Source organism: Oncorhynchus gorbuscha, linkage group LG16 (assembly GCF_021184085.1).
Source record: "Oncorhynchus gorbuscha isolate QuinsamMale2020 ecotype Even-year linkage group LG16, OgorEven_v1.0, whole genome shotgun sequence".
NCBI classification, from domain to species: domain Eukaryota; kingdom Metazoa; phylum Chordata; class Actinopteri; order Salmoniformes; family Salmonidae; genus Oncorhynchus; species Oncorhynchus gorbuscha.
This window is the reverse complement of record NC_060188.1, coordinates 9642132-9667116: the sequence shown is the minus strand read 5'-3', so window position 1 is coordinate 9667116 and position 24985 is coordinate 9642132. Positions and strand designations below refer to the sequence as shown.

At 41.6% G+C, this 24985-nt stretch overlaps 3 protein-coding genes across 3 annotated transcripts; all 3 read right to left on the bottom strand.

Moving 5' to 3' along the window:
• Positions 1–1990: 1990 nt before the first annotated feature.
• LOC123998690 (transmembrane protein 238-like) lies at positions 1991–3943 on the bottom strand. Its single transcript, XM_046303786.1, has one exon. The coding sequence runs from the start codon at positions 3729–3731 to the stop codon at positions 3207–3209; it is 525 nt and encodes a 174-aa protein (XP_046159742.1). The 5' UTR covers positions 3732–3943; the 3' UTR covers positions 1991–3206.
• A 522-nt stretch (positions 3944–4465) lies between these two features.
• LOC123998689 (phosphoinositide-interacting protein-like) lies at positions 4466–6509 on the bottom strand. Its single transcript, XM_046303785.1, has 2 exons — positions 6197–6509; positions 4466–5942 (listed from the first exon to the last, which is right to left on the bottom strand). Exons 1-2 carry the CDS (start codon positions 6419–6421, stop codon positions 5508–5510), a joined length of 660 nt encoding a protein of 219 aa, XP_046159741.1. The 5' UTR covers positions 6422–6509; the 3' UTR covers positions 4466–5507.
• Positions 6510–7117: 608 nt separating this feature from the next.
• LOC123998677 (eukaryotic peptide chain release factor GTP-binding subunit ERF3A-like) lies at positions 7118–24316 on the bottom strand. Its single transcript, XM_046303776.1, has 14 exons — positions 23834–24316; positions 21870–21917; positions 14487–14735; positions 14065–14098; positions 13840–13917; positions 13546–13726; positions 13160–13314; positions 12721–12861; positions 11568–11661; positions 11157–11237; positions 10704–10877; positions 10473–10562; positions 10157–10325; positions 7118–7938 (listed from the first exon to the last, which is right to left on the bottom strand). Exons 1-14 carry the CDS (start codon positions 24024–24026, stop codon positions 7886–7888), a joined length of 1740 nt encoding a protein of 579 aa, XP_046159732.1. The 5' UTR covers positions 24027–24316; the 3' UTR covers positions 7118–7885.
• Positions 24317–24985: the final 669 nt, after the last annotated feature.

The window sequence follows — 24985 nt, the reverse complement described above, 5'->3', positions numbered from 1 at the left end:
AGGACAGACATAGTCAATATAACTATTTTTGAAATGTAGTGACAGAATTCAGAACATGGGCTGTTCTTACAGTGTACTCCCTGTACAACAAGTCAGAACCATAGGGTAAATAAAGGGGACATATAAACCACAATGAAAACTCTTCCAATATTCAATGATTACATTTCTCTAAAACAGGTTATGGGCTACATGTGTACCACCAAGTCAGAACAGTAGGCGAAATTAAGAGGGGAAAATGGACCAAATTATTAGGTTGAGGCACATGGGTTACTAACAGCTTACTACACAACATACACTTAATATTACTGTCTTAGCTACAGTATACATATCTCCCTGTCATATTACATCATTTATGCAGCAGCATACAATACATTTTTGGACTCACCTTGTTGTGCTGTGCTCACTTGAACAGGAAGGTGGCGCAGGGGTCATTTGTGGGCAAATTTTGTCATTAAAGTCTCTCATTCTTTGGCTTTATGGTGCTATCAAGAAAACTGGGAACTCAGAAAAAAACAAGGTTGAATCATGAACGTGTCAGAGATCTTCAGGTTGTAGCTCTAGAAAGAGGCCCGAGTTCCCGACTAACAATTCTGAGTTGAATGATCGTTCAAAACGTATTTTCCTAGTCGGAGCTTTGTTTTTCCCCCAGAGTTTCCACTTGTCTTGAACTCACTGAAGTCAGATTTCTCAGTTCTGAGTTAACAGTTGTTTTGAGCGTGGCAGAAATCATGCTGGATTGACAGCTTGGAAAATAGAACCTTAAACCCAGACTTGGGACCACACAGCCACTCCACTGAATAGCAGGCTAGTGATTGCTTTGCAATGCTTGCAGTTAGCCACTGATTCCTTCCAAATCACTTCCAAACCATTGTTGAATTTGTGATTTCCAACTTTGATGTGTAGTGTTTATGTCCAATGTCCGATGAGTACCGATACGTTTTTAGCTATTATTTATCTTCATATGACAAGGATAAAAAAGGATTTCCCTGTAGATTGTCGACTTGATTAATGATGATGACTGCTAGCTAAGATTTTGAAAGTATGACGTTGACATGATCAGTCCATTCAAAGCTACCGTAGATATAACGTGATTTGACATTTTATCTGTGGCCAATGACCATGAGCCTTCTTGGATGGGCACTTTTAATGTAACTCTATGGCAGCACCCAAAGGGTTTAGAGTTGGCTGTGACGTAGTGTCACCATGAGTGAGAGAAAACGAAGCAAATTAAGGCGCAACTAGAGAACACTGCCAAGCCCTATGCTCCGTATTTTCCGCTGGCTGCCCCACCACCACAGAAAGCACTGAGCTAGGCTGAAACACCTACATTTTGGAGCTGCCTTACTCCAGAGAGCAAAAAATAGACCATGTTTGTATGCGGCTTTATTAAGTCAATGATTATTATTATTTCATTTTTTTTTACATTGTTTACAAACTGATATGTGACACACATTAATACCAAAATAGGCAACCCCCGCCCAAAAAAACGGCTTTTCTTTTGCTAAAAATGTGGGGCTTAAAAGCACCACCTGCGCTGAATGGCAGGTCGCCACTGTTGCTGACTGACAAAGCGTTTGTTTGCGATTGATCATTTGTTTGGTGACTAATGATTTGAGATCTGTGCGATTATTTCTTCATACAAAAGTCTATCATGTAGTATATGTAAAATGTCAAAAATTTCAGCCACCTGAAATTTGGCAGGGTAGCCTACAGAAGTAGAATCTTAATTTGAGCCAGTTTGCTACAGCAGGAAAATAATCCTGCAGCAACAAGAAATGTGAATAGTTATGTGGATTATAATTAATGGACAAGTTTGACATTTCAAACTTCAGAAGCCTTCTTAAACCAGGAAAGTTCTCCTGCAACCAGGTGATCAAATTAAGATCCTACATCTGTAGTACCTCTCAGCCATTAAAAAATAACTTTGCAGTTCCTCATATAATCACTGTCAATGTGATAAAAGTACCCTGACTGAAGCTCAAAAACATAGTACAGTACACCACTCCCATACTTTATTGTGTGGAGTAACAAGGTGTCAAGGTCTAAGCTAGCCTACTGTAGATAATCAAAGTGTTGTCATTCCACACAGTAACACTCATATGTTATTCTAGTCAATGTGTAGGTACTGTGTTTGGCAAAAATCTGAGAATTGTCAGTTGGAAATACAAACAGGTAAAAGGTTTTGTTTTCACCTTCGGAATCATAAAGCATGATGAGGCAGCCATATGGACATACAAAAGTAATGTCTGTATAAATAAATGTAGGGAAATCCATAGGGTACAAAGGTCGTTAATGTGCTATATTGCTTATCACCACTGTGGACGGGGATGTAGAATACAGGTGCCAAGTCAAGTTCACAACAAGCACCTTCTCAGTAGCACTTAGCCCTAAAAATGAAAGTCTGACTGACATATTTGCTAGAAAAAATCTCTGTATTATTGAAATATTGCATCAATTATCCACAAAGTATTCACAAAATTAACATAAAACAAACAAAAAGTCCTCACTGAGGAGCATAATTTGATTTAAAAAACGAAATGTTTCAAAGAAAAAAGCCCATAGGACAATATTAAAATCGAAGTGTACTTGTAGAAATTGTGCGATGGGGACAAGTGAAATGTCCTTATCGGGTTCAGTGCTGCCAAGCCTCTAACTTCTGGTGGACAAAATATATGGTCACCTCATGATGTCATAGTTGCAACATACAGTCATACTGTAGCTTACATCCGTTTAGATCGATGTCAAAAATGTGTCCTAACTCCTAAGATGGACAATTCATGGTCAACCTACGTTTCTTTGTTTCATGTAGCAGCAGCTCTACTTCGCCCTCTCAGAAACGGTTTTATTGTTTGAACAGGGCTTCTCTTTAGGCGCGCACTGCCATTCAATGACGTTAATGGTTAACAGAAAGACAAAGGACGTCCGTTTCCATTAGATCACAGTTTCTTTCCTCATTCACTGAAACACATAGTCATTTAATTTTATTTTAAGGAACATTATAGCCTACTGAATTGTGGATCAAAGTTGTGGGCTATTATCAAGCAAAAACAATAGCCTAGAATGAAGTTGGCCTATAAAACCTATAATCTATGCACATGTTTAATGAAAGTTAGGCCTATCCAATAACAAAATGTATCCCTAGGCTATAGCCTAAATGGCTTAATGACCGATTGGAAATAATAGGCTGACCTTGTGCGCATTGCGCATCATATGGCCGAGGTCTCTGTAGCTGTGTGCGGAACAGGTATGTCAGTGTCCAAGGATGCAGACACCGTGTGCATGTCCTCATCAAGCGGCCCCATCGTCAATACGACAGGCGGGGGCTTCGGTTGCTGTGGGGCTTCCCTCATGTGAGTCGTAGACAGCCCGGTCCCTGCCCTTCTCGCGACCCCGCGGGGGGGGCCTCCATTCCGCCGCAGAGAGTTCCTGACACTGTTGGTGAGACGGCTGGATAACCGCCTCACCGCACCTGCGATGCCCCGCTCCTTCTTCAAGAGCCCGACGTCATCCTCCAGCTCCTCCGGGGGGACCTCGATGTTGCCCGTGTACCAGAACACCCACCAGACGAGGCTGAGGAAGATGATGATGGCCCCGGCGTAGATTAAAAAGTCATAGAAGAATATGTCCGCAAAAACACCGATTAAAAGAACAAGCAGCCCGAATATGTCGAAGGACACTGCCAACCAAAAGGCGCAGGAACAGCGACCTAGACCGCGGTACGTTGGCTCCATGTCTCTAAATTGGCTTGGAGATATGCCTAACAAATACTTTGTTTAGACCACCTTTTGTTTTCTAACTATCATTTGCGGTTGGTTTCCTGCTGGAATTCGGTGAATTCGGTTGGGGTAGAGTTTCAAACGGAGCCGTTTGTTTGAACAGGTAAGGTGAGACAGGTGAGGAAGCTCGCCCCTATTCAGGTTTTCCTGTGTCACAGCACAGGGCACAGCACAGAGAGGTGGGGCCTGGCAGCCGTAGACAGGTGAGGGAGGGCTGTGTAGACGGGATACTGGCATGACACCAGCCATATTAATACTGTAAAGGAGGTAGGACATGTGTGACATACATTGTATAAAGGAGCCGTGATGGTTCTGATTTTCTAGATATCGGTCATCAGTCCAATATGCAGAGACGCCAAACATGGCACACTAATGTCTGTTCACCTGTGGAATGACATTCTGGACAACATTTGACTCATTATGTGTTTCTCTCCCTCATTTCTAAAGAACATAATGGAAGAAATCTATTCACATCCAGATTGTTTCTATAAGTTAATGACAGACACAAAAGCCTCTAAGGCTGTTCACACAGGCAGCCATATTCTGATCTTTTTTCCACTATTACTCGTTTGACCAATCTCATCAGATCTTTTCACAGATCCTTATCAGAGCTGATCTGATTGGCCAATTAGTGGAAAAAAAAGATCTGATTTGGACTGTCTGTCTGCAGCCTTAGTTTAATGTGATTACACCCAACCGCTCACCTGACTGCTAAATAATGGCATATAGGCCTATTGCCACCTTGTGGTCTTTTGTACAGAAAAACGTGTGCCCCCATACAATTTATTACTGTACATTGAAAATGAAAGACTAATATATAAAATCTAATTTATTATTCATTACACAATTGCTGCATTATGTTGATAAATAAAATGAGACATTTAGAAAAAAGATAAAGGGTACCTGAAGACTGGCTGCTCTCACAAGGTTGGAGATCACATGGAATCAGAGTAGCCTACATGAATGATTGAATGATCAAATGCACAGTGCAATGGAAACCTAACATCTCAAGTTTAGGTAAAAATGTTAACATTTTGGCTAACTTAGACCGAATTCAAATCCCACTGGCCCCACCTCCTTGAAACATTTTTTGGTTTTGACCAGATGGACACAGCCTTTTTGACCCAGAAACATAAAAGGTTAGACAATTTAATCCAGCAGCAGTATTGAGGGACAGAGCGAGGGTGCACCCACTACCACTCAGTGTCCAACCGTCCAGTAGTGTCCAGTAGAATTTTCTGACTCTGTAATCTTGTTTCTAAAGGATTTAGCAATCCACTACAACAGCAGCTACAAGGAAAACAGCAGCTTATGGTGGAAAAACAACAACTATTACAGATCACAATCAGACAGACAGATGGGATAGCCTGGGCCGCAGCAGCACGGCCATGTTCCGATCATGTTAAAACCCCCCAACAGAACAATCACATGATGTTCCCTTTTACAGGACGAGGTCATGCAATCCCATATCTGTATTAGGGCCTAGATAGAGGACAGCTACATACAGAAGATAAACAGTGCATTTCACAGAGGTCTCTCTTGCAAAATGGAATCTATATGAACAAGACTAACCTGCATAAATAAAGGTTTAATAAATACAAATCCATCTAGGTTACACCTGCCCCCGAAAAACATTTATACATATTTTAGGAAGTGTGCTTTTCAGAATTAAGGAGAGAATTGGGAGAAAACACCACGAACAAGGTTGACCTACTCTACAACAACATAGCTTTAACTGGAAGAGTCCATGGCTCTTCGGTGCGGTTTGTGCACCTGGAGCGCCTTGCCATGGACCTTGGTCAGAGCCATGTGCTCTAGTCTCTGTTTCACCACGGGCACCCACACCAGCCCCGTGACCAGGAACATGAGCCCCACAGAAAGGAACACAGGACCCAGCAGGTAGGGCACGTTCCCCACCTGGGTGAAGTAGAGCAGGGAGAGGGCCGTGCCCAAGCCGAACAGCACTCCGCCGATAAGGATGGCCAGGATGGGCCTGGTGAAGTAGTACCAGCAGGGGACTTTAGTGCCCAGGATGACCCCGTCAGGGACATGGTTCAGTGGGGTCGTTGCTTCAGTGTCCTGGGTCTCATGGTTGGTGCTGGTGCGGCTGGTTTTACGATCCATGTCTGACACAGTGACCACTGTGGATTGCATCCTTGGGTTGTGCTGAAGGGATAACAAATCAGGACACCACTTAAAAGTATAGGACTTTATCAAGCACTGATACTTCACAGACATACATTCAGAGATGTACTATTTTATCAACCAATCTGTCATGGCAGAACTCACCATTTCAGATCCTATTTGATTTGTTAAAATTGCAATAAAAATACACAGAAAAAATCCATCCCATTTTTACAATCAATCAAATCCTGTAGTCTACAATTGAATTCAAAACCATAAAAAATGTCCTCACTTACCATTAGGCCTGTGTTATCTCTTGCTCTTTGCCCAGTGTTGGTCAGAGGCTTGCTGCTCCTCTGATGACTGTCAAAACCACTACTACGGCCAAAGCCACGCCCACACAGAACAGTGACCCCACTCTGTAGTTCTCTATCCCACTCTGTGTCCCGCCACCATGTTATGACGATCTCGGCTTTGCTACAGCTTGTGCCCTGTTGACATACAGTATATTCTCCCCACATGGCATTTTAGGCTTGGGAAAATGGAACAGTACATTATTCTAAGATGTCAGATGGAAGGGCTATGGCAGGGGCATGCCATCATTACTTTTTTTGATGGGGCCTGATGGCCAAATTCTACAAATAAAACCAATTGAATATTGTACATTTGAATGTTACAAATTGATAGAATTTAAGTTTGAAAAGGGCATGATGCTTATAGAGATGGGTAATGGGTAATTTATGGGTAATTTATGGTGTGGGAGAGTATACATTCTAATTGGGTCCAGATGTCAGTTGTGTGTGGATAATTAGGATAGAGTAAATACAAGTCACGTTTGATTTATTAAATTGATCTATGATTAAAACAATATTCATTAGAGTAAAACTCTAAAGACAGAAGAGAGGCGCCACCTACTGGTCATGTAATTTAGTAGAGTACAAAAGGTACACAAGTGGTCAACATTACACACAGGCAACTATCCAGCTGTAGGGCACATTCTGTATGAGTTGAAATGAAGTATTTTAGGCTTTGAAAAGGATTGCCTGAACACACTTGTGCCATGAAACAGCTCTACTAAATTCCATCTTTCTCACAGGGTAAAGATTAATTTTTTTGGTATGCATGATAAAGATTAAATTATAAATTTCATATCAACTTAATTATATATTTCCTCTATGGTTAAACACTTCTGTGAAACAGCACAAATAAAGAACTTGCACTTCTCCAATTTTTTATTTTATTGTCATAGTAGTTTGCTTTAATAACATGTGAAGGCGCTCAAGCACACTGCCAGAACGCCATATAAGAGAAACCAAAAGTGGGTAAAAGCAATGGGAGACATGTACAACTAGGGTTGCAAAAATTAATTAATTTTCACAAAATTCCCAGGTTTTCCAGAAATCCTGGCTGGAGGTTTCTGGATTTCCTGCCTATTCCCCCTGATTCTGAATTTTGGGAAGTTAGTGGATATTTTCAACCCTTTATACAACCAAGATAATAACATTTTGGTTTCAACTTGTTAAATTCTCAAACATCTTTTTTTTGTAAATAATATATTTTTCTGTATTACAAGCAAATCCTGGTCCTTGTCTGGTTACAGAGATAACTGCTGCCATTTTAAACGTTCAATGGAAGAAAAATAAAAACGAAGAGAAACAATTGTGAGTCATGAGTAGACCAGAGTAGGGGTGTGAGGGAATGGGTTTGGGGGCAGGGCCTAACCCAAAAATGGCATAGCTGAGCTCTCAATATGAGAAAGCTGACTCGTGTGTACTTGATCTCGTTTTTCATTTGCTTAAAAACAGGTTTCTTTTTCAGATAAGTTTTTTAAGCTGATCATCGATAGGTCAAGGGGGGAGAGAAGAGAGTAGGGCCGCGAGCAGAGTTGCCGGCACCGCCGCCTGTGTTCCCATCGATGACCCCTGACCCCACTCTTCACCCCACCATGGTGCCGGACTATGACCGGGGACTCCCATGCAACCGCTTCAGTCCCTCTCAGCAACAAGCTTCAACACCTTACCAATGGCAATGGTCTTACCTGGGGACAGGACACAAGAGACATAGGTTAACAGCAAAGCCCCCGTCTACTCATGTCCAAATGGGCTAGTTTTAAATTAAAATCAAAACGTCATAAGTGGAGACCCTCCACTCTCAGACCCCCTCCTACACTTTCTCCTTCTTTAGGATCCCAATGAATGACCCATCCCCTCTACCCCACTCCCCAACCAACAGTACTTTTCACCACGAATGCAACTCAACAGCGAACAGACTTTAATCTAGAGCTGGGCAATATGACCAAAATATTCTATCACTGTATTTAAATAAATAAATTACAGTATGACTGTTTTTAGTTTTGAATAATAAATAGTTGTACATTTGCCCTCTGATTGTTTTATACTGTTCAATTCAACCAAAACAAATGTCAGCACTTATCATTTCTGCATCTCCTGCACTCAATTACAATGGTGGGAAAAAGTACCCAATTGTCATACTTGAGTAAAAGTAAAGATATGTTACTAGAAAATGACCCCAGTTAAAGTGAAAATGACCCAGTAAAATACTACTTCAGTAAGAGTATTTGGTTTTAAATATACTTATGTATAAAAAGTATATGTAATTGATCAAATGTACTTCAGTATCAAATGTAAAAAAATAATTTTAAAAGCTTTATAATAAGCAAACCAGACGGCACCATTTTCTTGCTCACGGATAGCCAGGGACACACGCCAACACTCAACAATAATTTACAAACAAAGCATGTGTTTAGTGAGTCCTCCAGATCAGAGGCAGTACATGACCAGGGATGTTCTCTTGTCAAGTGTGTGAATTGGACCATTGTCCTCTCCTGCTAAGCATTCAAAATGTAACAAGTACTCTTAGGTGTCAGGGAAAATGTATGGAGTAAAAAGTACATTATTTTCTTTAGGAATGTAGTGAAGTAAAAGTTGTCAAATGAAAAATAGTAAAGTACAGATTACAAAAAACAAACAGATTAACTAGTACTTGAAAGTATTTTTACACCAGTGCTCAATTGAGAATTTCCATACTGCCATGTAGGGCTGCACGATATGGGAACTTAATCAAGGACTTATTTTTAACCAAATGTTGCAATTGCGACTTGACCTGCGAATTAGAGTAAAACTGTTTGAATCATGGAAATATAAAGACTATTCTAATTCTATAGTTAGAATATAATAGTGGGCACTTTGAATACAGTGTTTGAGATGACAACAAATTAAAATGCCAGGGAGGAGTTATTGTGACAGGGAAGGAACTAAAGTGTTGATACGTGTTTCCTAGGGAACCCTATAAGGTTTGGCTACATTGCATGTTCTCCCTTAACTACTTCATGTAGCTAACATATTCTTGCTTTGCATATTCCTCTTTGATTTAGAAGATACTGTTGCACAAACATGCTGATTTAGGTCTACACCAGCACTGGTATTATCAGGCTGTATTAGCTAGCTACGTTTGCTCTTACTCAGTACATTTATTAGCTAGCTAGCTATTAGCATTAATGGCTAACAATTAGTGTCTCACAAGATTTAGGGTCAACTTGCTACGAAAAGACAAACCAGCTGTTTGCTGATGTAAGAAACAAACTAATAGTGTCATTATAGAACGCTAGTGGATTTATATTAAGAAGCAAAGTGAAAACAGCATCGTTGTCATCAACATTGTTGCATGTGCTGCATTGACCATGCAGACTGAACGCAAGTGTCTAGTGGTTGAGGAACATCAAATGTGCTCCTTGAGTGACAAGGGGCGTGGCTAGGTCTGCATGGAAAGTGGCAAGGAGAGAAAGAGCAGAGAGATGACAAGTAGTGAAGTAACCTATAAAAAATGACATTACACATGGCGTATCACATTTAACAAACCAAACCTTCAAATACCGGTATGTAAAGAAAAACCCAAACCGGTCCCTGCATCAACACCGGTATATCATAAAATATGGTATATCACCCAGCCCTACTTTAACCTTGGTTTCAGTTTGGACTACATTTAAACCATTGTTCCTTCCAGCATGGCCATTTAGGGACTACTAACATTTTACATATATACTCTCATCATTCAACAGACGCTCTTATCCAGAGCGAATTATATAAGTAAGCAGGGTTAAGTGCCTTGCTCAAGGGCAAATTGCCATTTTTCAAGTAGTCAGCTTGGGGATTCGACCGGGAGACCTTTCCTTTACGGGCTCAACGCTAGGCTACCTGCCGCCGACTAACAGCCCCAGTGATAGCAGAGGCCCGTACCTTCATCCCGTAGGGTGAACCGTCCCATCTGGGGGAAGTCTTTGAAGGTTTCAAGGCAGATGGTTCCGGCGGTGCGCAGACGGGCAATGCACACCTGGTCCTGTTTCACAAAGCGCGGTCGCGTCTTACTTTTCTCTCCCGACTTCTTGTCTACCAGACAGATTAAGGCCTAGATGTGGAGCAGAACCATCACAATAACTATACTGGCAGGTCTTTAAAACACTATTTGTCAGGTGCAGTTTAAAGGGAATACATTGCAGATTCAAAATGAAGAAGGTTCCTTTTGAAGGTTATGACATTATGACAGTATCATTACCGTAATTTGCACTTCTTCGATGCAGGTGTGGATGTGGAGGACAGCATTGTAACCAGGGCAGATAATGGACTTGTGTTCAATGATGACAATCTGTGAGAACACACAACACAACACGGAGTAAAAACAACCACCAATAAATCCAATATGTTTGCCATTAAGGCGACATTCAGACTGGACTACGGTCCAACTCCAACTGCCTTAGTATCTGTGGTGGCGTGGTGACTGGCGTACCTGGGCGTCAAAGGTTCGTCCAGAGTGGCAGAGGTTCTCAGCGTTACAGAGGATGAAGCCTGGCAGGATCTCCTCCTCCTCAATGCCCTTCAGTCTCAGCTTCAGGTTCTCTCCAGGAGAAGCATCGTCTGTCTCCACGTCATCACTCAGCAGGCTCAACACCTCCACGGTGTGCTACAGGGAGGGATGGAGGATGGAAGAGATACGCAGCCATTAACACAAGTTCATAATAAGAGATGGAGCGAACACCTTTATGGTAAAAAAACAAACAACAGAGGGCGATACCGTGTGGCACAGATAAATGGTAAATACGAGAAGAAAATACCCATGACTTAAAAAAAAAAAAAACTCTGGCTTAAGATACTTGCCACCCCATTACCTAGGATTAGCTATAGCTCCAATGATCTGATGGGCGTTGGATGTTCCATGGCAGAATGCTGGAGAATGTCTTACCCTGTTTGGCATCATGACAAGCTGCTGTGCTTTACTGATGGACCCCGACTCCAGTTTCCCCAGGATGACAGTACCCATGTCCTATAGAGTGGGGAACAACAGTAGAAAGAGGCCAGATTAAGTAACCCAAGTCAGAAATAGGTCTTCTACAGTTGTGTGAGAGACTTAAACTAGTGTGGTTTAATAGGCTTTTTATTACCAGGAAATAGGATGTTACATGTACAGGATGTACAGTGTAGCTGCTGATGTGGGCAGTACGAATGACACGGCTCACTACAGTTGTTGACAATTAAAATACTGTCATGTAAGGGACAACCATATCTAAATAAACACTTAAATATAATGGGTTGGTTGCCATATTAATGGCAATAGAATAAAAATATTAAGGTTTCATAATGTGGTCGTCTTCACCTTGTATTTGTCTACGATGGGTAATCTGACTGGTCCGTCGCTCGCTCTGTTTAAGTTTGGCAAACTGTCCAGATGTGGAATGAATGGTAACCCTCTGGAAGACAGAGAGGAGATAAACAGGTCAGGACAGTAGCGTCAGAAGAATATTCAATCCATTCACATTAGAATGTTATAGTACCTTTCGTGTGGCTTCATTAACTTTTGTTGACAGGGGGGCAGTATTGAGGAGCTTGGATGAATAAGGTGCCCAGAGTAAACTGCCTGCTACTCTGTCCCAGATGATAATATATGCATAGTATTAGTAGTATTGGATAGAAAACACACTGAAGTTTCTAAAACTGTTTGAATGATGTCTGCGAGTATAACAGAACTCATATGGCAGGCGAAACCGTGAGAAAAATCCAACCAGGAAGTGGGAAATCTGAGGCTTGTAGTTTAACTCAGCCCCTATTGTAGATACAGTGGGATATTGGTTATGATGCACTTCCTAAGGCTTCCACTAGATGTCAACAGTCTTTAGAACTTTGTTTGAGGCTTCTACTGTGAAGTGGGGCCGAATGAGGGGAATGTGCCAGGTGTCTGGCAGAGTGCCACATGCTCGTGACGGACCGTCACGAGAGAGTTAGCTCTCGTTCCATTGCTTTTCTGCAGACATAGGAATTCTCCGGTTGGAAGATTATTGAAGATTTATGACAAAAACATCCTAAAGATTGATTCTATACTTAGTTTGACATGTTCCTTCCACCTGTAATATAATATTTTTTACTTTTTATCCGACGGCTGGACCTGCACGCGCTTGGATTTACCAAACGCGCTAACAAAAGAAGCTATTTGGACATAAATGAACAAATCAAACATTTGTGGAACTGAGATTCCTGGGAGTGCATTCTGATGAAGATCAAAGGTAAGTTAATATTTATAATGCTATTTCTGACTAATGTTGACTACCCAATATGGCGGATATCTTTTTGGCTGATTTGTTGTCTGAACGCTGTACTCAGATTATTGCATGGTTTGCTTTTTCCGTAAAGTAAAGGAGCGTTTCTTACTGGATAAGAACAGATGGTACCTCTCCATTTTGGACTGTTTTCTTACGTTTCGTACCTAATGAACACAGTTCAGGAACCGCAGTGTAAAAGCTGGTGATACTCACGTATACCAAGTGCACGACTCAACAGGCTCCTTGAGGTTGGCTCCTGTGAGGCCAGAGCAGGGCATGAAGTGAATGTCTTTCTTCGGGTTGAAGCCAACCTTCTTCAAAAATGGCACTAGTTTTTCCTTGCATTCTTCATACCTGAGGTTTCAGGTTAAACAAAAAATAAATTGTGGCTTGAGCTGGATTTCAGATACATGAGAATAAATGTTAAAATCTTGAGCAAATCTTGTAATGATGTCAATGTATGCATGATTTCCGTTAAGGTTCTACAAAGACCCTACATCAACAAAGGATTCCACCCTAGGCTTTGACCATCGCCAGATCATCTTGTCTGTAATGGGTGTTTTCTTGTTGATGTAAACTGGAGGACGCACTCATGACTACCAGTTCCCCGTAGCCTGGTGTGATTTCTGTGCTCTAAATGGTAAATGCGCACCTCTCTAGGCTCCAGTTCACTGTGGGGTCATCCATTTTGTTGACGAGGATGATCAGATGCTTCACCCCCGCCGTTTTGGCCAACATGGCGTGCTCCCGTGTCTGTCCACCCTTCTCAAAGCCCGTCTCAAACTCTCCCTTCCTGGCTGAGATCACCTAGGCAGGAGAAATACACTTTGAAAATATTTCAAGGAACCATGACATTGCTGTGTAGATTTCAAAACAATGTATTTTACAATCAATTCCTTAATTTCAAATCATTATTTGTATATTTACCATTTCAAGAGATCTTTGTCTCAGCTGGATATTTTGGTATTTGCAGCCACGAGTTATTTCGGCCCCCCCCCCCCCCCCCTGAAAAACAGCAGCACGACACCATGGACTCACCAGCACAGCCAGGTCAGCTTGCGACGCTCCTCCGATCATATTGGGCACAAAGCTTTTGTGGCCTGGCGCATCCAGGATGGTAAAGTGCTTTTTCTCAGTTTCAAAGTACGCTCTGCCCACCTCCACAGTCTTCCCCTTGTCTCGCTCCTCCTGGTTAGTGTCCAGGGCCCAGGAGAGGTACCTGGCAGACAGAGGAAGGGAGGGGGTTAAACCCTTGTTATACTGACAGGCTTCAGTCATGCCATTTCATATACTTTTTGCAGTAGACCCTGGTAAAAAGCAAGTGTAACTCACCAGGTTTCCCTGTTCTTCTCCTTGGCTTCTCTTTCATACTTCTCCAGAGTTCTCTTCTCTACCATGCCTGTTAAATACCTACCAGTGAGGAAGAGGATAACCAGAGGGAGTGATGAAGAGAGAAGGAGAAGGAGTAAAGAGTGGAGGGGTGGTGAGAAATGCAACAGGTGTTAAAAGCCCCATTGGACTGAATGAATCATAACCAAAACAGAAAGAGATACTCACATGATTTGTCCCCCAATGGTAGACTTGCCAGCATCTAGGGAGAGATGAAGGACAACAGGGAGTGGTGAGAGCAGATACAAAATGGCCTGTGCTGTCTAGCCTTGTAACAGGGCTGATTAAATGAAAAATAAATAAAAAACATTGCCTGGTTTTCCACTGTTTCCTATTAAGGCAATAGCATAGTTTCCCCTAGAATTGTTTCTTTGACAGACCCCCCCAATCAGCAATCCAGGTGTGACAGTGACAACTATACATGATGGATGTTATATAGGGCTGCCAATAAACATGTTTTATTGGATCAAATGAAACCAAGAAATAACAGAGCAACACCGAGATGACCCACACACATAAGTGATAGTATGTGAAACCAATGCAATAGCCATGAAAAAGAAGAAGAAAGAAGCAGATGTGCCCCCACTCACCAACATGACCGATGAACACCACGTTCACATGTTCCTTCTTGGGCGCGTCTGGTGGGAGGGCAACCACTTTAGGTATGATTGGCACGTCTTCCTCCTCCTCTAGGACTTCCTCCTCCAGAATCTCCTCAACAACTATTGGTCCCCCGTCGCCACCAGGCCCTCCTCCTGGTTCTTCCTCATTGGGCTCCACCCCTTTCAGGTCCCATGTCTCCTCTGTGGTCATTTCAGAGTCACCATTCTCCACCGGGGCTGACCAGGGACAAACCGAACAGAGCATTAGTGGTGTGGAATAAATAATCATGATTTGAGTTTGAAAATAGATTCCTCTGGTCTCAGGTCTGATGTAAAAACAGCTACTCATACAGTACAGTTGAGGTCTTTTTTTTTTTACAACTATATTTAATCTTTATTTAACTAGGCAAGTCAGTTAAGAACACATTCTTATTTTCAATGACGGCCTAGGAACGAGGCAGAACAACAGATTTTGAACTTGTCAGCTCGGGGATCAATTCTTGCAACCTTACAGTTAACTAGTCCAACACTAACCACCTGCCTCACGAGGAGCCTGCCTGTTATGAGAATGCAGTAAGCCAAGGTAAGTTCCTAGCTAGCATTAAACTTATCTTATAAAAAAACAATCAATGGCTGTCATTGCTCCAGTGTGTACTTAACCATAAACATCAATGCCTTTCTTAAAATCAATACACAAGTATATATTTTTTAAACCTGCATATTTAGCTAAAAGAAAGCCAGGTAAGCAGGCAATATTATCCAGGTGAAATTGTGTCAGGGTATATGCAACAGTTTGGGCCGCCTGGCACTTTGCGAACTAATTTGACAGAATTATACGTAATTATGACACAACATTGAAGGTTGTGCAATGTAACAGGAATATTTAGACTCATGGATACCACCCATTAGATACAATACGGAACGGAATAAACGTTTTGTTTTCGAAGGGGATAGTTTACAGATTTGACCTAAGGCTCGTATTTCTGTGTGTTTATTATAGTTAAGTCTATTTGATAGAGCAGTCTGACTGAGGGGTGGTAGGCTCGTAATAGTCAAAGGTAATAGTCAAAGGTATATGGTTTAGAGAGAAACAGTCGACACGTTATAATTCCTGTAATAACTTGCGGCTGAACTTGAAAGGAGTTCCTTCGTTATTTTACCGTTCATGTCTTCCATAGAGAATGCCTTGATCTACTTCAAATAATGTCCGTTTCGTGCAGGCTTAAACCGCCTTAGCGTTTTGGTACCCGTGTAAATCTCATTAGGATAAGGTAACGTTTGTCAAAATATTTTCATAAATCCACTCTACAAAAAAAAGATTAGCAGATTTTGCTAGAAGTTGTCATGGGAAGTATGACTCCTACTTTGGTCGTCAATTCTTACCATGTCCATTATTAAAATAGGATTTCCTGCATATAGAAATTACAGTTTTTGTTTTCAACATTCATCACAGGTAACTTAAACTCTATTTTTATTCAAACAGTTGAGAGTATTTGTCTTCTAAGCAGACTCTTCAGTGTCATTGTCACTTCAGAGCTGTGTGTGTTTTACAGATGGCAGGGAAAAGCAGAGCACCAGTGTGAGACTATTACATGGAATTGGCACCAGGGAAACCAGGTGTCTTATTTGTGATAAAGATGTAAGCATGGGGTCAGCAACGGCCAAACCAAAAAAATACCACCAACCTGTGGAATCACCTTAAGAACACCCATCCAAAAGACCATATGTACTATATTAAGTTAAAATAAAAGAGTGTTCATTCAGTATTGTTGCAATTGTCATTATTACAAAAATGTGTATGCACACACACAAATTTTAAAAATCGTCCGATTAATCTGTATCGGCTTTTTTTGACCTCCAATAATCGGTTGAAAATTCATAATCGGTCGACCTCTAGTACAGTTAGAGCATATTATTTACCCATGAGGGTATTGTTCTACGAAGCTTGTTAATGGTTACTACAGCTAAACTTCTGGCATCAGTTTTGACAAGATTTTACAGCCAAAACTACAGAATCCCAAATCTACAGAACATTAGAGCTTAAGGTCAGAGTTCATTCCAATAACATTGATACAATTTTCCTTCTTTGATTTCTAGAAAAAGCCATTTAACATTTGAAATTATGTAATCATTCAGCTCCCTACGGGCTTTAAAGACCGTAGTAGTGATGACAGACCATGCTGACACTTAGAGAGCATGGCTCATCATTCCAACTATGAGACAGTGAAATCCGTAGTGTTTAATCCTGGTCCCGGGGACCCAAAGGGTTGCACATTTAGTTAACTTAGTGGTCACTGACCATCTCGAATCCCACCGTACCTTCTCCGCTGTGCAATCTGGTTTCCGAGCCGGTCACGGGTGCACCTCAGCCACACTCAAGGTACTAAACGATATCATAAACGCCATCGATAAAAGACAGTACTGTGCAGCCGTCTTCATCGACCTCGCCAAGGCTTTCGACTCTGTCAATCACCATATTCTTATGGGCAGACTCTACAGCCTCGGTTTTTCGGATGACTGCCTTGCCTGGTTCACCAATTACTTTGCAGACAGAGTTCAGTGTGTCAAATCGGAGGGCATGCTGTCCGGTCCTCTGGCAGTCTCTATGGGGGTGCCACAGGGTTCAATTCTCGGGCCGACTCTTTTCTCTGTGTATATCAATGATGTTGATCTTGCTGCGGGCGATTCCCTGATCCACCTCTACGCAGACGACACCATTCTATATACTTTTGGCCCGTCATTGGACACTGTGCTATCTAACCTCCAAACGAGCTTCAATGCCATACAGCACTCCTTCCGTGGCCTCCAACTGCTCTTAAATGCGAGTAAAACCAAATGCATGCTTTTCAACCGATCGCTGCCTGCACCCGCATGCCCGACTAGCATCACCACCCTGGATGGTTCCGACCTTGAATATGTGGACATCTATAAGTACCTAGGTGTCTGGCTAGACTGCAAACTCTCCTTCCAGACCCACATCAAACATCTCCAATCAAAAATCAAATCAAGAGTCGGCTTTCTATTCCGCAACAAAGCCTCCTTCACTCACGCTGCCAAGCTTACCCTAGTTAAACTGCCTATCCTACCGATCCTCGACTTCGGCGATGTCATCTACAAAATGGCTTCCAACACTACTCAGCAAACTGGATGCAGTCTATCACAGTGCCATCCGTTTTGTCACTAAAGCACCTTATACTACCCACCACTGCGACTTGTATGCTCTAGTCGGCTGGCCCTCACTACATATTCGTCGCCAGACCCACTGGCTCCAGGTCATCTACAAGTCCATGATAGGTAAAGCTCCGCCTTATCTCAGTTCACTGGTCACGATGGCAACACCCATCCGTAGCACGCGCTCCAGCAGGTGTATCTCACTGATCATCCCTAAAGCCAACACATCATTTGGCCGCCTTTCGTTCCAGTACTCTGCTGCCTGTGACTGGAACGAATTGCAAAAATCGCTGAAGTTGGAGACTTTTATCTCCCTCATCAACTTCAAACATCAGCTATCCGAGCAGCTAACCGATCGCTGCAGCTGTACATAGTCTATAGGAAAATAGCCCACCCATTTTCACCTACCTCATTCCCATACTGTTTTTTATACTGTTTTTATTTATTTATTTTTCTGCTCTTTTGCACACCAATATCTCTACCTGTACATGACCTGATCATTTATCACTCCAGTGTTAATCTGCAAAACTGTATTATTCGCCTACCTCCTCATGCCTTTTGCACACATTGTATATACACTGCCCATTTTTTTCTACTGTGTTATTGACTTGTTAATTGTTTATTCCATGTGTAACTCTGTGTTGTCTGTTCACACTGCTATGCTTTTATCTTGGCCAGGTCGCAGTTGCAAATGAGAACTTGTTCTCAACTAGCCTACCTGGTGAAATAAATAAAAAAATAAAACTACACACCTGATTCCACTTAACCAAAGGTTAAATTAGCTGATTAGTGGAAGCAGGTGTGTAATGCTAGGGGAGAAACTAAAATGTCTACCCCTTTGGGTCCCCAGGACCAGGAAACACTTGCAGTAGAATATGGGTCAGAGGTCAGTGAGTGCTCCAAGGCAGCCTGGCCCTGGACATGTTTGGCTGGACTTCAAGCCTTTCTTCCATCCTGCACATTCACAACTTTTAGCCTAATGTAAACGATGTAAGGAAGGCTGAAGTCATTTTGCCAGTCACAGGAAAAGTCAGACTAATTGAATGGAGTGGCTGGGGATCATTCTGGACCCCTCTTCCCAACAGCGAAAGGTCTCTGCTCTACTCAGACGAATGGTGCTCATTCAATAAAGTTAGATCAAAGAGATTTCAATGTCTGCTAGATCACATAATGATAGTCTTCTACATAATATAATAACTAGTATAATGTTACTAGTTACTCTTGTCCAAAACTCATAATAAGTGCTTTGATTTAAACTAAACACACAGGTAGGCTAAGTTACAGCTTCTTAACACCATCTGCTTCAAACTCCTCTCACTGGCTCGGTTACCATCCAAGTGGCCACGGGTACACGCTAACATTCTCAAATCTGTATAAAAACCAACATGCACATTTCCCCACCAGAGATGCGTTTCCATCAAATGTACCTCTTGCAGCTATAAGGCTGTGCGTGATGACCGCGCACATAAAAATACCCTTTGTGGTACAAGTTAAATGGGTTTCTCTCACAAAAAAAAAACATGCGTAATGGAATTGGCACGCGCGCCCTAGCCAACAGCGCTGTCTGCATGCTTTTGGCTAAAGAGCACATATAGCCTACCTGATATTATTATTTAGACAAAAAAGAGAGATCATTTTAAATTTGTTAAAACAGTAACCAAGCATTGATCATCATGTCACCAGAATATTTAATATTTATAGGAAAGGAGCATGAAGCTCATCACCTACTTTCACCACCCTGTGAAGTTCAGAACTTATTTAATCTGTAGTCTAATAGGCCGAAATCGCATGCTTTCCCAACGAGTCGTAGTGGGAGGACCAAACATGTCATCGACTGACTCAAACTTCACGATGGTTATTATATCAATATTTGCGCACACGACATTTCATATAATTCAGTTAAACAAACAAAAAGATCCCACATTGTCTAGCGTAGTTAGTCTGTCGATATTTTGAAAGTCACAGGCCTGTCACTAGATTTAACGGATGTACTTACTCACATTAATTTTAAAAAATGGAGGGAAACCTGGTTACTGTTCATCATTTTAGACAACTGTAGGCTACTTCCAAACTGTAGAACTCAAGATCTAAATGAAAATCCCCGTGAAACTGATTTGAGATCAAATGGTTGGTATGCAGATGTTTCATCAGTAAAACTTTAATTATACTTCTCCATAAGGTTAAGTGCACGCTTTGGGGTAAAGTGGAAAATGAAATAGGCAGAGGCTACAAATGCAGAGGCTACAAATACAGAGTTTCCACCCCCGCCTCTAACTTCTCAAAACGAATGAGCCGAATCATGTTCTGCGCATTTTATTTCACACACACACATTCAAGTCTCTCTTTACGCAATTCAAGGGGCTTTATTGGCATGGGAAACATATGTTAACATTGCCAAAGCAAGTGAAGTAGATAATATACAAAAGTGAAATAAACTATGCTTTACTCACACTTTAGTGAACCCTCAACCAATTTGATTGACATGTAGCTCGTCTCTCTGCCTCAGTTCTGGAAAGCTGATTGAAACGAACATTCCAAAAATATATATGAAAGCTGTCTGTTGTAACATATTGCTGTAGCACAAGCAAGACGTAGTCTGCACTTTGCATTGGCGCAAAACGTTCAGTTTTGTGATGAAATCTTTCGATATATGCCGACATAATTACTGATAAAGAACTCTGCCTCCCAATAGCCAACGTTTGCATATTAAAAATCGCTGTTGCCAAGGGCTGCAACGGTTCACCAAACCCAGTTAGGTGGGTGTTGCAGTTTTGGGGTCACGGTTCAGTAAAGCGGAAAATGAAATGCCAACAGTTACCAATTCCATATAGGATCATGAGTCATAATACCTAATGAGAGAACAATCAGGAATACCAACACTTTGTATTTTCTTAAAGGAAAAACACACGACTACCCAATCAACACTAAAATAAAAGTGCAATATGTGTGTAAAATCAAAATGTAAACATGACTCAGACATTGTGTAGGCCTATGCTGTTTTCTTACAAAGAAAGTAAAAGTGCAATGTGTGCCATGTAAGAAAGCTAACATTTAAGTTCCTTGATCAGAACATGAGAACAAATGAAAGCTGGTGGTTCCTTTTAACACAAGTCTTTAATATTCCCAGGTAAGAAGTTTTAGGTTGTAGTTATTATAGGAATTAGGACTATTTTTCTCTATACCATTTGTATTTCATTAACCTTTGACTATTGGATGTTCTTATAGGCACTTTAGAATTGCCAGTGTAACAGTATAGCTTCAGTCCCTCTCCTTGCTACTACCTGGGCTCGAACCAGGAACACAACGACAACAGCCAACCTCGAAGCAGCGTTACCCATGCAGAGCGAGTGACGTCTGAAACACTATTAGCGGGGTGCGCGCTATCTAGCTAGCCATTTCACTTTGGTTACACCAGCCTCATCTTGGGAGTTGATAGGCTTGAAGTCATAAACAGCGCAATGCTTGACGCACAACGAAGAGCTGCTGGCAAAACTCACGAAAGTGCTGTTTGAATGAATGGTTACAGGCCTGCTGCTGCCTACCATCGCTCAGTCAGATACTTGTATGCTCAGTCAGATTATATGCAATGCAGGGCACACTAGATAAACTAGAAATATCATCGACCATGTGTAGTTAACTCGTCTTATAAAAAACAATCAATCATAGTCACGAGTTTAATGCTAGCTCGCAACTTACCTTGGCTTACTGCATTCGCGTCTCCTCATGGAGTGCAACGAGAGGCAGGTGGTTATAGAGTTGGACTAGTTAACTAAGGCTGCAAGATTGGATCCCCCGAGCTGACAATGTGAAAATCTGTCATTCTGCCCGTCATTGAAAATAAGAATGTGTTCTTAACTGGCTTGCCTAGTTAAATAAAGGTGTAGGAAAAAAATTAAACATAAAAAATTCAGCCAAATCAGTGTCCAACAATGAATGTGCACAAAAAATGTGTTCTAGAAGCTGTACTAGATACATGTCAGAACTTTGTGACTACTAATTGAGAAGACTGAGGCCCACAAGCATCAATTAGTGATTCATACCAGTGACAGTTGCTTGGTGGACATTGAACAGTGGGTTGACAGGATTTACAGAGGTCTTTGTTAGAGGCCAGACCCATAGATTGTGAGGCTAGCTAAGCTATTCATGGATAATGCTGAACAGAGCAAAATGACCACAGGTTTAACACACACGTATACATACCTGCAGTTTCTGCGACCTCCATGGTGGCAACAACTGCTTCAACGTCAGCTAAAAAAGAAGAGGTAGAGCGTATTCACATTAACGCTTCTTTCATCAGACATTTTTCATCAAATAAAATGTAAGGTGGGCTTGGTGTGAAATCTACTGACCAGCGCTCTTCAGTTCTTATGAGGCCAACAAACTGCAACACCAGTTCCCCCAGTAAACTGGTTTGCGATATGTACTATAGACAGGACGGTTGTTTTGCAACAACCAAAGCCTGTGCAACTATGGGCAAAACATATGGGTTGGCTTAGATTGTTGACAACATGTAAACTATATTTCTTCAATGTTCTTCAATCAGCACTTGTGATCTCACATACATTGTTACAGTTCTTGGTTATGTAGCAAATTTCAGTTAACATGGAATCAGTTAAAACACCTTAACACAAGACATGGTCTCAAGAACAAGCTGAAATTAGTCACGATTCCACCACATGGCAGTTTCTTGTCAATGTTGGTAGCAATCTGGCCAACCAGAATCACAACATCTGACTTCTGCGCCATTGAAGCGTCAACCACTTGTGACATTGTCAGCTAACCCATCTATACGCAACAACACTCCCCCGGAAGAGGTTAACCCACCAACAGCTTGATGTTTACTATACTTTTACTGGGCTACCATTTTCCTCAAGAGCGGTTGAATATCTTTAGTATAAACACACATTGGTGATGTCCATCAACAGCAGAAAGCCTGTACAGACGTGTTCGGCAGGTTAACAGGTAAGCTGAGGTGAAAGGATAAGAAAACAGCCGCAGGTCAAAAATCAGACTGGGAAAATAGCTAGATTTGAATCCCCTCATGACTTACAAGTTAGTATTGCCTAATAGATCATGAATAACCACCACAACCTAAAAGCTTTTCTAGAAAGGATGGTAAATGTATGTTTCAAGACAAAGCACCTTACATATTCCTCTCCATATTCGATTTGGCAGAACTGACCAAAACATGCCACAGGTCATTTTCATTATATCAAAACGTAAAAGAGTAACATCTATGAATGGCTCTGACTAGTTATTTCTCCTTTCTTGGTCTGCTCAAATGGGACACTTTGTTCACAAGTGTGTCTTCCACTTATGGACCGTATGTAAAGAAAGATCGTCCACGTCACACCAATAATGTCAACACTAGTTACCAGTTCCTAAAGTTGTCATGTCTTGCAATTTATAAGGGGCAAGGTTGTACCCGTTCAAATAATTACTAGTTATCTATCTACAGTATCTAGTTGGGTACATATCTTGAAATCCTAACTTACATTGTGGGAAGGGTATAGACCAAAAAACACACAATTGGCCAAGAAAATCTTAGCTAGACATTTCTGACTACATAGCCCACGTAGACAGTAAAAACAAATGTGGGGCCGTTTGTCTTACCAACGTTAGGTACACAATTGTCACACGACTGACATAGGATAGGCTAACTAACGCTAACTTAGTTATGGCAGTAAGTAACATTTATTAAAATGTTGACGTTTGCTACTTTACTTAGTTAACTAAAACCTCGAATGTCCAAAACCTCAAAGTTAATATTAGATAGCGTATGTAACTACAGACACTGTCGGCGACAGTTGGCTAAAAGCAAGTTAACCGGCAACTAGTTAGTAAGTAGTGGCTAGGAACATAACGTTAATAGTTAAAACCTACCGAAAATATTAGCTAAACTAACAAGACATTAACAATCCAACTACCGAATACAGCTAACGTTACAGTAACTTAACTAACAAACTAACGTTCGATTGCTAACTAACTAGCCTAGCTAAATACCGTTAATTTGGTAACTAATGCTTGCCGTTAACGTTAACTAGCTACTGTCTCTGAAGTGTAGACGCATGTGTGTTGTGGAGCTTGTTAGCTAGCTAAGTTAGCAAGTTAACAAGCTGGCTAACCATCTAGCCAAACGCAAACGTGAGTGACCGCGAACTTACCACCAGAATCAGGATCTTCCGAGGGGCCTTTCTGAAAGAAGGACGGGACAAATTCGACGGCATTTATGTTGGGAACAAACGGTTTGGCATTCACGTTGAGGGCGGCGAATTCGGAATCGAGTTTCCCGTCGACCGGGGCCTCAACATCATCCTCTTGTTCCCAGGAATCAGGGGCAGCGTCTCTCGGGTCCATCGTGGGTCTTTGCTAGATGTTCACTACTGTGGATAAATACTTGCGTTACGCAGTTGCTGAACTGGCTAGTGTCCACCCCTATTATTAACCCGTTGTTGAGGTCACCCTATAAAATTGATCAAACTTCCCCTCTCTGTCTAATATGGGTTCGATTTACTTGCAATAAAATAGCCGGTTTCTCTCGGTAAAGGGATACGCGAAAGCAAGATTCGACTCAGCACTCCCAGCAAGTCCTCGTGTGCTGCTGACTCTCCCCAACCGATGGGAGCGACAACCCGTTGCATACTGGGAGATGCTGTGCATTGCAGGTGTCGCCGTAATTCAAAAGAACGTAATGGAGGAAGCGAGAAAACTACATTTCCATACACACGGAAAGCACACTTTTTATGTCAACGTTGCTGACCCATCTTGCAGGTTCAACATTTTTTAGTTCCGATTCGGCAAACGTTGCACGAGACACTCAAAAGCCAGTCTGAACACTGAAAATAATTATTTACAGAACACACGTATCCCGTTTAAACTTAAATTTCATTACCTCAAATTGATATCTCGCACAAAAAAATCTAGGAAGTGCATCTGCAACAAACTATCATTAGATATGTGTATAGGCCTGTCTGAGTTTCTGAGTTCTTTCCACTGTAGGCCTTCTCTATTGACAGACAGTGGGTATCTAATGGCATTGCAGTCCTATTCACATAGGTAACATATGCAAGTTTAGTTCATTTTCAACCATACTGAAAAAAAATAAACGAAACAATTTCAACGTGTTTACGGAGTTACTGTTCATAGAAGGAAAGTAGTCAATTGAAATACATTCATAAGGCCCCAATCTATGGATTTAACGTGACTGGGGAGCCAGGCCCAGCCAACCAGAATGAGTTTTTCCCAACAAAAGGACTTTATTATAGACAGAAATACTCCTACTTCTTGATATGCCACACCTGTCAAGTGACTGGATT

What these genes read in the sequence shown, in the direction of transcription:
- LOC123998690 (XM_046303786.1), bottom strand. Translation starts at nt 3,731, where the DNA reads ATGGAGCCAACGTACCGCGGTCTAGGTCGCTGTTCCTGCGCCTTTTGG.
- LOC123998689 (XM_046303785.1), bottom strand. Translation starts at nt 6,421, where the DNA reads ATGTGGGGAGAATATACTGTATGTCAACAGGGCACAAGCTGTAGCAAA. An exon ending in GAGATAACACAGGCCTAATG is followed by an intron (nt 5,943 to 6,196) that starts GTAAGTGAGGAC and finishes TTATCCCTTCAG; the next exon opens with CACAACCCAAGGATGCAATC.
- LOC123998677 (XM_046303776.1), bottom strand. Translation starts at nt 24,026, where the DNA reads ATGGACCCGAGAGACGCTGCCCCTGATTCCTGGGAACAAGAGGATGAT. An exon ending in TCGAAGAAGTGCAAATTACG is followed by an intron (nt 10,326 to 10,472) that starts GTAATGATACTG and finishes CTCCACATCTAG; the next exon opens with GCCTTAATCTGTCTGGTAGA. An exon ending in GTTCACCCTACGGGATGAAG is followed by an intron (nt 7,939 to 10,156) that starts GTACGGGCCTCT and finishes TCCTGTCCCCAG; the next exon opens with GTAAGACCATTGCCATTGGT.